Genomic DNA, 16,763 nt, shown 5'->3' on the forward strand with positions numbered 1-16,763 from the left:
ATAATATATAACACAAATTGCTTCAGCGTATCATATCCGAGAGCATTTGGTCACATCCACCTTAGTTCCTGAGGAGTGGGTTACTAAACAGTTAGACTATACCATCGAAACCCATCATGTAGTCGGTCACAGCCTCTCTGTCACTTTAGCTTATTGTTCGAGTACATGTTCACACTCTTAACTGGATGCTTGTAGGATTATAGTACACGGTGGGATGTCGCCATGATCGACATTCAGCTAGAAGTGATCACTTTACCACATGCTGTCATGAATTTTTTTCCCTATAATATTCAAACCGGCGTGTGCTTGTGTTTGGCCCTTCTCTGTTTCGAATATACAAAACTACCTCAAAGTTATTCTACAAAACAAAAAAAGGATTTCCAACGACACACTGTACATAGTTATTGTTCTTCAGAAAAACAAGACAAAACTGTCAACTGTGATGACAGTCATTGCTACATATCCTACTGAAGTGTATATATATATATATATATATATATATATATATATATATATATATATATATATATATATATATATATATATATATATATATATATATACATATATATAAAATATTTGTTTTCTTCTTTTTTTTGCTGTTGTCATAGGTTTTTAACTCATCAAACTGTACTTGTGCTTTTCAAAGGTTTAAGCCCCCAGACGTGGCTGGTAAACAATTGAAATGAATAGTCTGGATGTATTATATTTGGCCCCATTTGCATTCCACTTCTATATATTTCATTTATATTCTCACTTAAAACATGGCATCTATTTTATGTATTTACTTAATGTACAAGCAAAAAATGCACTGAATCAGATATTTGTCTTTGTACAGTAATCGTACTCTAAACTATTGCATCAATACAGGTCTCCAAATTTAAACAATATCTTTTAATACAGTTTTACTTATCAACTCATATTCTCTTGCTAAAATGTCTTTTTTTCCATAATGAACTTTAGGTAGTTTCATCTGTATGATACAACAATAAACTTAAAAAAACAGATTTCATAAGAATAATAAATGTGGTCAGGTTTGTCTCACGTGTCCCCAGGAGGTAGGTGAATGAAAGCAGACGTGGACGTCTGGTGGTCGTTCCCAACCTTGATTCCGCTTCTCGTGGGGCGTGTTCGGAGCCCGACGGAGAACCACTGAGACAAGAGAGACGCTCACGAGGTTCTAGATGTATGCCTCCTCGGTGGCGGGGTTCTGGTTCTGGCTTTCCATCTGCTGCTCCGGGCCGTTTTCCTGAGCCTTCACTAGCACCACGGGCTTGATCATCATCCTTAGACGCTGCAGAGGAAAGACGACGACACAATGGAAGAAAACAGTCTTCATTTACTTGAATGCTTTCATTTAGTCATACATCCTTCTTTGTTCTATCCATCGTGCATCTATCCTTCTTTATGTGCGCCATTCAACCATCTACCCATACTTATTAGAACCACAAAACAATGCATCCCTCCATCCATCCTTCATTGACCCAACCATCCATCCTTTAATCCATAGAAACTTTGATTTATCTAACTTCAGAGTTCTCCTTCCTTTTTGTCCATTCATGCCTCCATCTATGATCCAAAATATCCTTTCATCCATCCATTGCCCTTTGATTCATGTTCTGTATTCATCCATTCATCCATCCATCCATCCATCCATCCATCCATCCATCCATCCTCCCATTTTTATCATATAGCCACGGATGTCAAACTCATAGTTGTCATTGGAATGACATTCGTAGTTATGGTTTTCCATTATAGGGCCATAAGGACATTATGAACGTGAACCCAAATAAATGGTCTAAAATGTATAAGTCCATGCATGTATACAATACATATACAATACACAACAAATTAATGGATACCTGGTTTTGAACTCAGAAGCCAGTAAAGAAAAGGTTCAACTATTTTTCTGTTATCTTAAAAGGGAGATAATAATAAATGCTTGCAACATCTCAATGTTATTAAAAATGAAGACAATTCTAACATTTGGGATTTTAGCAAAAACATTTGCCTTTGCGGGCAACACAAAATGAAGTGGCGGGTCGAATCTGCCCCTTCAGTTTGAAACCTGTAATATAGACATTCATTCACTTTCTACCCATATAAAATAAATTAAGCTTTATTATTCCGACAATGGGGACATTCTTTCATTCTTCGAAGATCCATCCATCCTTCCATCTTTTATCCATACATCTCCTCATTAATCCATCCTTCTTTGAGTCATATAACCATCATACCATACATCCACCGTTCTATGATCCCTAGAAACGTCATCCCTCCTTCTTTGGTCATCCTTCAATTCATGATCAATCCGACCACCCATCCATGCTTATTCATCTTTCTCATCCATGTACCATCATCTATCCATCCTTATTCCATCCGTTTCCCCTTCCATCTTTGATCCATAAGCATTCATCCACACTTATTTTATCTATTCATCCATCCACCCATCCTTGATCCATACATCAGTCAGCCATCTGTAAGGTTATTCATACATCCCTCCATCGCTTCATATTTTTATCATCCATCCATCCATCCATTCATCATCGACCTACCTTTTGATCCATCTATCCTTGATCCTTATATCCATTTATCCTTTGATTCATACATATTTGATTCAATTTCTCTTTCTCCCAGTCACCTGGCCATCCTTCGTTATTTACTATTTATCCATGTAACATCCATCCATCCATCCCTTCCAACAACCGACAAAATTCCTTTCTTCCTTCTCCCATCCATCAATGCAACTTTCCATCGAGTAACTAAAGCACTGAGAAACTTGAAACGTAATTATAGCACCCGACAGAAAGTCACATGGGTCAAAGGCAGAATATCATTTTCATTTTCTACAAACCACCAGTCTTCATTTCCACTCACTCAGACGTTGTACATGAGCCAAACCCATCCTTAAAATCCCAAATCACCATCATCCACATCATCCTCATCCTCATCAGCGCGATTAAAGTGAGATGCATGACTAGCAGCTCCGTGGCACCATCCGCATCTTGTGAGCAGCACTTGATGCAATGTGCCATCTGATTGCTACAATTAAGACAATCAGCTGCCACTGCGCCTCCTGACACCTGCACGTCGCCGTTGACAGCCTCTGCAATTAGCACCCATTTCCTGCCACGCTGGTAACTGTCAAGCTCAGCGAGTGGGGGATCATATAGATTTGTGCTCACCATAACTGCACATCCTAACATAAATGTTGGCGGCCAAAAATAGGTATTAACTGCAGTTCAATCATTCCTCTGCATACAATCTGCACTGATCTCAAGTAGTTCAACAGAACTCATTACGATCTCCATTTCCCAAATCCTTTTATCTTATGCTCGACTTCTCGTGGCACTTATCCCATCTTCACGCCGCATGCCCACACGTTTGCTTATTACAGTAGTGTTGTGTCGCACTTCTCTGTTAATACACTAAATCGCATTATGCAAAGCTGCGGCACTTCAATATGGAATGTGAAGAGTCTACACTCTGTAGCTAGGGCAATATTTTTTACATTCTCAAAATGTTCTGTGGAGGAGGGGGAAAGCTAGGTCAGTCAGAGTTTGCATTGTAATACACTTAAAACGCTAAGTATAGTATTATGGTGCATCCGGAAAGTATTCGCGGCGCTTCACTTTTTCCAAATTTTACTTCACAGTCTTAATCCAAAATGGATTTGATTCATTCAAGCATGGTAATGGGAAAAACATTTTTGTTGTCGTCGTTGGGGTTTTGAAAACGTATAAATAATAATTGAAAAGGCTATAACATAACAAAACTTGAAGCACTGTGAATATACACTGCATGTTGCTTGCATGTGAAAAACACAAGAAGTACAATTGTACACAATTGAAGTACAATTTGGAATTCAACCAAACTTGACTTTTATTGTGTAATGAGTGTTATACCTGTCTCTGTCTTGTCTGCTCAATACAGTATCGCTACCATATAGTAGGTTGACATTAATAAAATGCTTTTCCAGTCGTTACTTTCTGAATAAATGTATTTTAGTTTATTTAGCCGAACTTAACTTGCAACGAAGGTTAAAATTGTATTTGCTTGTGCCATCAACAAAAGTTACAGCCTATGAACTTCCTTAGTGATTTATTTTATCAATGTTTGTTTCTAAAAATGAATAAATCAAATATAGGGTTTTAGGGTCTTTTTTATTCTCAATAATATGAAACATCAACCAAAAGTTAAAATGATTCGTTTTAAAAGAGCCAAGCATCTTCATCCTGTGCTTTTCAAAAGAAAAATACTATTTGCCGCAAGCTTTTGAATGTATCTCTTTTAATTTCATGGCTCACACTGCAATTATTAGATAAGCAACATTTCTCCCCCTACAGCCGGACCCCATTGTGAACAACACACGCAAAAGAGACAAACGGCAGACAGAGCGTTACCTCTTTGTATGTGCCTTTGAGTGTGAGGAACATGTAGCCCATGTAGCCAGGAATAAGAACCATGGAGGATAGGGCCATTAACCACCCGACACCCTGGCCCCAGGCTGGGAACACATAGTCGCCCATGGTGAGGGGTACCATCTGCACTGCACTGAACAGGAACACTCCCTGGAAACGAGAGACACCAGGGTACAAATGTCATCATCTAATCAAAACAACTAATCCTAAAACTAATAAAAACTGAACTAAAACGTAAGCATTAAAAAATAATAAAATAAAAACGAACAAACTTGCTCTAAAAACTAATTCAAACAAACTGAACAAAAGTCAAAACGAATTAAAAATGATCTATAATGAAGAATCACAACTATTATAACCCTGCATTGGACAAATACTCATGTTAACACAAAACACAAAAGTGGCCCCTTCAAAGCAAAATGGAAGACTTCCTGTGTCTTTTTTGTGACAAGCTCATCATATTTCAGTTTGCTAAAAATTCATTAAAAAAAAGTCAGTTAAAAAAACTAAAACTTGGTGAGTGTTTGAATATGGGAACACCCTCAAAAGCCCTATAGCCCGATAGATAGATAGATAGATAGATAGATAGATAGATAGATAGATAGATAGATAGATAGATAGATAGATAGATAGATAGATAGATAGATAGATAGATAGATAGATAGATAGATAGATAGATAGATAGATCCATTTTAGTAGTGGGCCATTGATAGTGGCTGAAAATTCAGTCAATGACATTACAGTAAGAATGTAGTATTTACAACATTTTATTAGCTTATTAGCCTTCCATTACTGCATTACCGCAAAAGCCAGGTGTTACTGTAACTGTTGTATTGTAGTACATTACACTGTTGATTATGAAATAAAACCAATTAAAAAAGTGACCTGATTAAAGACTGTCTTTACGGTGTACAGAAATCTGAATTTGCCATTGTGTATCACTAACCTGAGCTAGCTCAATAGTCGTAATTATGGTAAATGTTTCCATGAAGGACACTTTTAGGTCATTAATATAGAACAATGAATGCACGAATTTTAAGAAATCACGCACTGTAGTCATGACTGTTTTGAGGTTTTGGCTCTTGTGCTGTACTTACGGCTACAATGAGCGGCGTAAAAACAACCCAGCAGGCCTTCCACCACAGACAGGGCCGGTGGCCGATCATTTCCTCAATGTTGTCATAGAACTTATTCACGCCTGCAAAACAACATTAAAGCATTGTGAATCCATAGCGTCATCTCGAAATCTCCCCTAAATAAAAACGTCAACTCATTAAAAATGCGCCTCACCGTAGAACCACGAAATGGAGACGCATTCGAAGAAGACGAGGAATAGCAGACACATCCCGCTGGCTGAGTAGTAGTCAAATAGCTTAAACACGTACAGGCCACCCTGTAGAATGAGACACAAGAGGACATATATGAGGGCCAGGGACAGAATAGTAGCATAAACGAAGGCAATTAGGGTGTGCGGGCAAGTAGCAGGCCAGTCAAGTGGAACAACATCGAGAGAGCGATGTCTCGTTGGTGAGGACATGACATCTCTGCAATGATGCCGATGTCCTTAGAAGGTCCATCTCAGCTGGACTTGAATGCTCATCAATTCCTTGGAAGCCTTTGTTCGGAACAGTTTCCTTCTAGTACACAGCGCCTGTGTACCATTTTTCCTTTCCAATTTGAAGTTAGCATACAGCTACACACTAGACTTCATTTTACCCAGCATGAAACGATTAATTCTTTATGTGTGTGCTTTGCATTTTCCTTTGGCATTTGACTTTTGTTATCTAGAAAGAACAACTATAATTGTGTGGAATGACAAGGCAGAAGTCTTGATACTGGTTTTAATGTGAAAGGTTATTTTTTGGTTTAGTTCATATTTCTGTTAGCATGATAGCATCTGGCATTGCTTTTTTTGGAGCAAAGGACTTTTTCTACAGTGATTGTCCTCATTAGGGTTGTGGGTGAGCTGGAGCGCATCACAGCCGACTTTGGGCGAGAGGCGGGGTACGCCCTGGACTGGTTGCCAGATGATCACTGAAACAGCAGACTTTGGTTTGTATATTGTTGGAGGGCTGCATTTCAGTCATGTCTGTTCGTGCCGTTGGACAAGAAGGAGCACCGAATGAAGACGTAGGCTGCTATGTTAGCTTTTCATGCTAGCTGCAATTGCTAAAGAATTGGTGGATGACTTTTACATTTGGATTCAAATTCTGAAAAATTATTTATCCTTAGGTAAGAGTGTGTTTTACTGTTTTTGATGGATTAATAGTAGACTTCTTAATTTCATTTTATACTTGTATAACAATAATACTAAAATGTTACCACCACTTACAGCCTGCCTTACAGCCGCTTTATTCCCACCCACCGAGAATTTTCAGTATCACAAGCCCTCTAGTATCTATAGGTGTTTTTTTTCTCCCAAACCAGGGATGTAAATTTTCCGCAGACTGGCGGATTTCTGATTTTTATAGACCAAAATGACCATTCTCAAAATAAGTGCAAATCCATTGAGAGATTTTTGTGGTCGGGGGGGCTCTTGGCATTGCGGTCGAGCGAGAGCGGAGAGAGAGAACGACCCGCAGGACGAGCAGATTGTTAAGCAATGAAAGAGTGGGGCGCTGTTTAGAGATTTATGACCCATCGAAGTTGTTTGAATTGTTTTTTTGTGCCTTTTCCAATGTGAGTCCACGAGACGTGAGTGGCATTGCCAATTTAATATTTAGTGTTCGTTTATGGTTAGTCCTGCTGGTACTGATGGACGTGTGCTAACGTTAGCATTAGCGGGTGCTAAATTATGTTCTGTGCCTGTTTAGTTAATTTAATGTGTTTTTTTATCTGTCCAGTGTATTTGATATGCACATTAGCATCCAAGTTTTAATCGCCACCGGGTTGCTGTGTTTACTTACCTGTGTGATGTTGGACAGTCCAATGATGTAAGAGATGAGGCAAACGATGGCGATGAAAATCTCGCGGCGCTTCCGTAGAAGGTGAGGGAACTCGTCTACCAGTGCAGTGATGAAGCCTTCCACGGTGCAAAACTGGAAGAGCAGCACAGTCAGTCAGGTTTTTAAACCCTTTCGGAGCGGTCATTTCAGATTTTGTCAGTACCTGGCTGTCAATTCCCAACATCAGCAGCATGGAGAAGAAGAGGATGGCCCACAGGGGGGAGATTGGCAGCTGGGTGACGGCCTCCGGATAAGCCAAAAATGCCAGGCCAGGTCCTTGAAACATGCACGGGGGAAAAGGCACTAAGACATTTTCCATACCACTTTTCCTGTTTGGGGTTGTCGGTGACCTGGCGTCTATCCAATCTGCCTTTGGGAGAGAGGCCTGACTGGCAATGAGTCAATAACATGCCTCCTTTTTTATATATCTCTTGTAGTCCTAGGGTTGCATTTGAGCTCAAGACTAACCCAGCTGACTTTGGGCGAGAGATGTGGTACCCCGAACCTTAGAACTGTTAGGCAGACGTGTTAACCACTATTCTACCGTACTTAGACCTTTCATCTCAAATTTTAACTAAGGATGATTTGTTTAACCCTGACTGAGAAGGTGACCAAGTAAAAATTTGTTTTGGCTTAAATGTGATGAAAGTGCTGTGAATGTAAAGCAAGATAACACAAAGTGAAAGAAGAAGAAGCTAAATATAAGTCCAAAGCGTCCTTGTGGGAGCTGAATGTCGAGCTAAACTTGAGGATTTACAAAGGATGGGAAGATTTGCAAAATCACTGCGCAATTTTCTTTTTCTTCTAATTAACCCAGAAATCAAAACCCTGTCACAATTTTCCCCTTTCTGACTCAAAGAATAACACATCTAGCAAATACAGGAGCTAATTATTTGCACGACTCTGAATGTCTGTTGCCTTTGCTGATTGTCGCCATCGAGCTTCAACATTGATTGCAATTACCTGAGGCTGCCACATCAGCAATGGGTCTCTTTGTCACGTTGGCCATGAATCCCACAATGGAGAAGATGACAAAGCCGGCGAACATGCTGGTGAAGGAGTTGATGCAGCAGACAATGACAGAATCTCTGTCGGGAGAGAGACAAAGCACAAGGCGGCCATTGTCACGCCGATATCAATTCCTTATCATCCCGTCACACAATGGTGAGAGGGATGGCGGCGGCGGGGGGGGGGGGAAATTGGGTGGGGAGCCATTTTGCATCCAGCGCTAAAGAAATGGCTGCTTATTTTTGACCCGTTCTTTTGAAATGACAGTTAGTTAAAGTCGTACGTTGGGATGCTGACTTGTGTTGTTAAAATGGGAATAGGGCTGAATGAAGCAATTTGAAAGCAGCACAGCAAAAATACTGAAATAATTGTAAAAACTGGAGACTCTAAATCGTTAAGGTTACAGTCATTTCTGCTCATCAAGGTATTGGGAATGGAACAAAATATCCATATTTCCATCATCTTTATCGTTCATGGTACAGTACCTGCATGCCGACATCTGTTATCAATAATCTCGTTACGCCTGCGACTTTTCAATATACATCTCAGTGTCTTGTCAACAACAGGCAGTGCTACATCGGCTTTGTTGAAGTGTTGAAGAACATTCACGAAAAAAGCCAAAGAAAAAGCCAATGCAGTTCCGACAGTTTGCTTTTGAGGCAAGTCACAGTGTCAAAAATGGAGCTGATCATCATTACTTTGTTATCATTAAGAAAGTGTCAGTGAATGTAAATGAGGAAAAGGCCAATATATAGACTCTCACTGAGATGAAGTCTCGTGCATGAGGGCAGTTTGAACTCCATGTTTTGTTTGACTTTTGAGACAACTCGCAGCAGCATCAAGAACAGAGCTGAATGTCGCTACTTTGTTTTAATAAACGACATGTCGATGAATGCTGATGACAAAACAAAAAGGCCAAGAAAAAGTTAAACATAGTTCTGGCTATAATCACTAAATTCTCATGCAATGCCATGTACTGTTTGACCTTTGAGGCAACCCGCAACAGCATCAAGAACAAAGTCAACCGCTATCACTCTGCGTTAATAAACCAAGTGCTTATGAACGTTTAGGAAAATAAACACAGAAAAGTCTGAAGGATAAGTACTTAGTGTTTATGAAGAGAGTGTCAACAACCTTGGAAGACCAACATTATGTTTTAAGCCAATGATTCCGAGTAAAAGCTAATTTTATCACAGAATTGATGCCTGTGAATCGAAATGGTACTGTGTACCGTGATATTATTGGCAAAGTAACGTGTTAATATTGCATCGCAGTTTTCTCTGTGACCTCTAACCCCAATTGATAAAATCGTAGTATGCATGGCTAGTCATTCGACTCCAAGGTGGCTGTTTGCGCCTTTACCAGGACCAAAAAATTATTATGTTTTCAAGCTGTGCACATCATGAATTCAAAAGAAGTACCTTTAAGGTAGCTATAGAATAAGAAATGTGTTACCTTGACCCTAGTTAAAAATTAGGCGACAACGTTTTTCGACAATAACCTCCCCCACCACCCAAAATTCAACCTAGGACCGAAACTGAGTATAATAGGTAACAAGTGTTGGGTCCCACAAAATCAACAATTAACTGTATAAGAAACCAACCTGTATACGTTGTTGTTGAAGGGGTTGTAGCTACCCAGTGCGATCAGAGATCCTAATCCCAGACCGTAGGAAAAGAAGATCTGAGTGGCAGCATCAAGCCATACCTGACCTCGCAGCGAAGAAAACAAACTCATTACATAACAGTAGCTGTAACTACTGTACCTTTTACATACAGTACTTAAAGCAATCAGGGATTGATATATGTTTGATGTAACATGTCTTAATTGTGTCTATGGAACTGTGCCAGTTAAAGTCCATATTCTTTCCTGCAATATTTTCCGTATCTAGTCAGATTTTGTACAAATGTAGCATGGAAATTAGTAGCAATACTAACATTTTTCCAGACTTACTAGAAAACCTGTTCCTAGCCTTGAAACGATGGCATATACGTCATATAAATTCTTCAATTCCAAATGTAGCACTTTCAGAAGCAAAACAACAACATGCTGCTCGTACCTCTGACGCTGTCAGTTTTTCAAAGTTTGGCGTGATGTAGAAGAGGATTCCATCTATGGCTCCAGGCAGAGTGATGCCGCGACAAAACAGGATGAACAGCATAAAGTAAGGATACGTGGCTGAGAAATACACCACCTGAAAAGGACAGAAAGTCGTTAGACCACTTTGGTTATTTTTCCTGCAAGGAGACAAAACAGATAACAGTAGCGCAAAGTTGTTCTGCTGTGGCAGTGGAGCACAATGACCTAGTCAGCCAACAACTAGGCGATGGTCACCACAGCCCCTCTAAACCGATCTTTGCAATGTCAACACTTGATCGATTTCTCTATTATAAAATACAAGCAGAGTTGATTATTAAAGTGAAAATGAACAAGGACTAGAACGGAATAGAACTCGGTCATGGTTATTCACCAAAGTGAGGAAAAAAAAATTGGTTTGTGCTTATAGTTTGTCTGTTCATTAGCCATGTTAAAAGGATCAAGGATAATTCAATAATAATAACAGCCTCACCACGGCTCAAAACAGCCAAAAGTGAAAATAAAATCCTTGAAGAAAAGTGAAAAATTGTGATCGTGATTTTAGTTTACTCTTCTGGATGTTAGTTAGAAGGCTACTTCCTGATTCATGAAGTACAATGCAAGACATTACGAATTAACTTTGTGATCTCAACCATGTTTGATTCTGGGATAGGAGCAAACAGTTCCACCAAGACTAAATGGCCAACAAACAACAACAAAAATACTCGTACAACATTGTAAAAAAAAGTTTGTTAGTTTCTGGACATGGTTCTTACAGAATGACATCCAAAATGATGTATCGACTGACAAGACTGGACCAGAAACAAAACCAGTGTTGATTCTGGTCAGTGTCACAATGACTCAAATGGTCAAAAGGGAAAAATAAAGTCCCAGGAGGGAATTTGCATGTAATACATCTGTCGCTTAGTTTGAAGAGTCCTTTCTGCTTCATTGATGATCATGCAAGACATTACTAATAACAAGATTGGACCTTTTGTTTGTTTGTTTATTTATATTTTTAGATGGGAGCAAAGCCATTTTCCGTTTGACTCACAGTGGAAAATAATCATTGGAAAAAACATTATTTGGGCTGTATTTGAGCTACTTCTGGACTAGTTGCTGATTCATGTAGAATTATGTAAGCTGTTACAAGTGGACTGGTAGGACCGTGTGGTCCTATTATTAGTTTGTGGGTAAAAGTTAGCAGTTTCATGGTGACTCAAATCAGTGTAAAGGATAACTAAAGTTCAAGGAGAAAAGTGAAAAATCCTGTCCACTTTCTGGTTTCAATCTTGAGGGGAGGCAGATAGTTCCATTGTGATTCTATCGACAAATTCCTCTCTTTGCACATTTCTCTGGAGTTGCATCAAAATGAAATGGCTCCACAAATTTAATTGCGCTTTTGGTACTCGGGGGCAGGTAATAAAATCAATGTACTGTATATGACTGAGCTCATTTAGCCTTAGCACAATTATACGGTATAACGGGTTTTGTTATGACACTATGCCACAGCAGTTAAACCAACACAGCCTCAAGTTGGACAATTGAAGGGTAAATTGAAGTTACATAATCCCCTTCCACCGCCAAACCTCCAAACCTCCCTAACCCCCGGCACAGTAATCCAGCGTGTCGCGGTGACAGCGCGGCGACCTTGAGCAATGAATCGCGCGTCTTGTTTGCGGTGAAACGACGCAAGCTAAATGTTTTCTTTGTGCTGCGTCCACTGACTCACTTTGCCAGTCCAGCTGACCCCCTTCCAGATGCAGAAATAGACCAGCACCCAGGCGATGGCCAAGGTGATGGCCAGTGGGATCCTGACCTCTCCGGGCTTCTCCAGGCCGTCGGTCAGCTGGTGCATGTTGCGTCTGCAAGAGGAATGGAGTGAAGATTTAACAAAATGACTTAAATTTTTAGTACAAATGTTTGAGTTTTGACTTTTGTTTTTTTAAATTCAGTTTAATTTTAATTAGTTTTTAGAGTAGGGTTTTTTTTTGCCTTCATTTTGGTTTATTTTTTTAGTTTTAGTTTTAGTTTTTTAATATATGTAGTATTGGTCTAGTGCAAATAAAAAACATCACTAAGTACTGTGTCATAATAAATAAGCAATTTTTCTGACATTCATTGCGGGCCTTGCGTTGACCTGTTAACTTATTACACAACAAAAGCACTATCTTTGTAATTGACATTAGTGTTATAATCAGTGTTTGGTAAGTTACTTCCAAAAATCTAAAATATTACATATTACTTGTTACTTGCATGTGAAAGTATTTTTTTTTTTAATAATATTACTGCCTTTGTAGAGTAATGAGTTACTCCCGATGAGTGTATGACAAATGATTGACATCTCATGTCACACCATCGGTTTCTGATTGTTTGTTTTGCCTCGGGCGGGGTGGTTTCATATATATCAAATTGAAGACAAAAGATGCGGCCAGAGACGACTGAGTGTGTCAGGATCATATTTAGCTTTTTTTATATTGACATGATGCATAAAGTTTGACTTTTGAGGCATATTCCTCAATATATTGTTAGTTGAACTTCGACTATGTATTGATATCTAATGAATTATTATGTTATCATAATTGATAATATTTTTATTTACAGAGCAGCTGGACCATTTCCTGTCACAATAAGTTTATTTCCTGTTTCATGACCATTTTTGCTTTTGGTCGTCAATGGCAAACTTGCTCTAAAAAAAAAAATCAAGGTATTTAGATGGCCATTTCCTGTTCTATGGTTATCATTGCAATTTTCCATTTGGTCATCCATGGTTCCCTTTTATAAAAAAAGAGGCACTTGTGGAAGTAGTCCTAGAAATGCTCACTGAGCTGAAGTTTCACAAGTTTTGCACTTGTTTTGAGGCATACAATGTCAGTTGAACTCTGATGTTTGCGGCATTTGACTTTGAAGGTTCCACAGTACGCACACTCATAGAATATTTCAGGTTAATTTGAGCATTGTACCAGATCTGACTCTGCTCAACTTACTCCCAGAACTCCACCACGGCGCTGGTGAGGTTCGATGTGTCGGCGATGCTGTAGTTGGTATAGCAGCGGTCTGTGTTCCAGGAATTACCACAAGTTTGCCATGGCAGTTCCTGGAGGGAAAAAAAAAAATCTTTTGACTTGGAACTGCACTTTCCCACCTCCGGGTCCAATTCTGTGTGCCAAGTCCATGATAGTCTTCGGGGGGTGGGGGTTGAAGGGGGACATTGCGATTTCATGCTTCCCTCTATAAACGGGATGACTCATCGCCAGAATGCATTTATCAATCGCTTGTGTAAAGCACTAATTATGTGGGAAAGGAAGTAATAAATGTCATAGTCTGTTTAAGGCTTTACAACCTTTTTCCCCCTTTTTTTTTATTCTCAAGCATTAGGTATTCCTAAATAACATTAGCATTTTACATTCTCGTTGATTTGTTCTGTAGATCATTTGGAAAGATACTCACGGTTGTGAAGGAGTTGTACAAATAGTAAAGAGCCCAGGAAATGATGACAATATAATATATGTTAAGCCAGAAGGAGAGAACAGCAGCGGCCACACCGACACCTGAAACAACACACAAAGCTTTGAATGAAACATTTATATGAGACATTTTTGGATGACCACTCTATTATTTGTTTTCATTATTTGGAGTCTTTATTTTTTTTGTAGAGTAATAATACATTTTTATTACCGTTCTGGACACTCAGCATGAATAAGAAATCAACCTCATTTTTTGTTATTGGTAATTGGGTTGTACGCTTGCTCTTCAAACACATTTGGTTAAAAAAACACACAAGTATCAAATCACTATCAAGTATCACTTAATTTGTGAATAAATAGCTTTTTATTAAATTTAATGTTTACCTTTGAACATGGGAGCCAGCTTCCACACTCCGAGCCCCCCAATAGACGTGTACTGACCCAGAGCCGTCTCCAGAAAGAAGAGGGGCATGCCAGCAAATATCAAGGTCAAAAAGTAGGGAATCAAGAAGGCTCCTGAATGAGAGGTAAAATAAAAAAAGCGGGGGGAGGGTTCAGTGACGGGAACTATAAATTATCAACATTCAACAGCATATATTCCAGATGTAAAAAAAAAAGAAAAAAGAAAAGGGGGTGAATTCAGCACAGGACGCCTGTGCGTAATTACGCACGGCTACACAATTGGATTTAAGAGAAATGGAATCCTGGTTCCTTTGGAAGGAAAACAACTCCTGATTACCTCCGCCATTCTTTCCACACAAATAAGGAAATCTCCACACATTCCCGAGTCCGATTGCGTATCCCACACACGAGAGCAAGAAGTCAAATTTCCCGCCCCACGTCTCTCGCTCGGGTATGTCCTTTTTGCTCTTCTGCACCTTTACCACCAACGTTTTGGGTTTGTCGTTGGCCGTGCTCGTCGGAGCCTCGCTCACGGTCTCCGTGAGGACGTGGCCGTCCGACGCTTTGGTCCCGTTCGTGGCCATGCTCGCGTCGAGGACGAAGGAAGGAGGAGGAGGAAGGGCACCACTTCAGCAGCACCGGTTCGGGTCACGCAGCGTCTCCGTCCCCCCCCGGTTCACTGCCGGAGGAATGCGCAAAATGTGCATTAAACTCACAATAATTATGTTCCACTTCCACGTGGATTCAAATGCGTTACTTTGCGTAAATGGAGGAAAAGAAGGGAAAAAAAGCGTCCAATTAATCCAATAAACTTCTCACGGTGTAACAGTTATCGCTTGCGTGCAGAGAAATGTGCAAGCTGCTCTCTAAAAAGCAATTAAGAAGCCTGACGCCACTTAGGTGGCAAAAAGACAACACAAACATAAAAAAGAAAATCAATGAATGAAAAAAATGATTAGAGAATACACAGTTATACCGTGATTTGGGAGTATTTTATTGAAATGCAGCTTTTATTTACATTTTTTACCCTTCGCCGCAAAATAAACGCACGAGCGAGTGAGTGCGCGCAATTACGCACGAGAGTCTTTGAAGCACACGCATTTACATCTAATGTGTTTTGAAATATCCATGTTCGACAATTATTTCCTTCAAAATATGGGGTAAAATGAATACAAGCAAATTTAGGTATGTTGACTATTTAAAATAAATCTAGCACAGAAAATCGTGAAGAAGTAGAAGAAGAAGAAAAAAAACCGTCAGATACTTACAGTTTCCTATTTAATCTTTATGGTGAAAAATAAATCCCAAAAAGTAATTCCTTGCACTTTTTTCCTGCGTCTTGACGGAAAATGTTCGCATCCGATCCGCTCGCTGGCGAGTAAATGATCCCGAGGGTGCAGGATGGACGGATGGCTGGAAGAAGAAGAATGAGGGATAGATGGAGGGATGGAAGGACGGCGAAAGGGGGTGTGCGCTGCTGTCCTTAAAGGAGTGGTGCTGAACGAGAGGCAGCCAGCAGACGAGAAGACGCGAGGAGAAGGAGCCGTCTGACTGGGAGCGAGCAGGGGCGTAGCGATGCGCAGCGCGGCCTCATCCACATATTGGTCGAGGGGCCCCCTCCTCCTCCACTCACATTCACACGCGCGCACACACAGCGACTAGTCCAACATGGCCAGTTTGAATGGATGGCAGCGGCTTCGGGAGAGGAGCATCTTCCTGTCCCAACGTTTTATATCCTTTCTCACCTCCTCTTTTTCCCCCAACTTCTCTCTCTCGCTCTCTCTCTCTTTCTCACTCCCAGACTCATCCAAAGGACAATTAATGCCTTTTATTCCATCCAACCTGATTATTCCTGTGTTTGTTTCAACAGTTGAATGTACAAAGTGTTGAAAGTGTACCCTGAACACCTCATAGTAAACCTCTATTTTTACCAGTTAAAAAAAAAAAAAGCTAATGAATCTTTGATAGTTATATGACTCTGCTCTGACATAACTGTAATAAAATGAAAAAAACAACAACATTTTTATGGATTAGTTATGGTAGCAGAACATTTCCAGATTCAGAAAGATGACTAAGACAACAGGACTTGGCCATTATTTTAAATAAACCTTTTTGTTTTTCATTTACGGTGCGTATCGGTAGAGAACAAGCTTAAGATCCTAAGCGTGAATGGCTTGATTAATGAACCATTTTCACCCTTTATCCCTTATCGGCATACATACATATACCGTATGTACAAATGTGGAGAAAAGTGATGGTACCCCTCTGTTAATGAATGAAAACCCCACAGTGGTCCCAGAAATAATTTGAATTTGAAAAAAGTAGCCTAATAATAAATAAGCTTTTAATGACAATCAACCAATAAAAGTCAGACATTGGTTTTGAATTGTGGGTTCAACTGAATTATTTTTAAAAACAAACTCTTGAAACACGCAGGCCTGGAC

At 39.7% G+C, this 16,763-nt stretch overlaps 1 protein-coding gene across 1 annotated transcript; it reads right to left on the reverse strand.

Moving 5' to 3' along the window:
* Positions 1-565: 565 nt before the first annotated feature.
* slc6a1b (solute carrier family 6 member 1b) lies at positions 566-16,025 on the reverse strand. The gene is made up of 15 exons (XM_086040067.1): positions 15,588-16,025; positions 14,657-14,998; positions 14,302-14,433; positions 13,901-14,001; positions 13,438-13,547; positions 12,183-12,315; positions 10,434-10,568; positions 9,978-10,081; positions 8,330-8,454; positions 7,530-7,642; positions 7,328-7,459; positions 5,712-5,814; positions 5,519-5,619; positions 4,404-4,571; positions 566-1,294 (listed from the first exon to the last, which is right to left on the reverse strand). The coding sequence occupies exons 2-15, from the start codon at positions 14,901-14,903 to the stop codon at positions 1,181-1,183; spliced, it is 1,818 nt and encodes a 605-aa protein (XP_085896193.1). The 5' UTR covers positions 14,904-14,998; positions 15,588-16,025; the 3' UTR covers positions 566-1,180.
* Between the last annotated feature and the right edge of the window lie 738 nt (positions 16,026-16,763).

This window comes from Filicampus tigris, chromosome 9 (assembly GCF_054856515.1).
Source record: "Filicampus tigris isolate MCC_2025a chromosome 9, RoL_Ftig_1.0, whole genome shotgun sequence".
Classification (NCBI taxonomy): Eukaryota; Metazoa; Chordata; class Actinopteri; order Syngnathiformes; family Syngnathidae; genus Filicampus; species Filicampus tigris.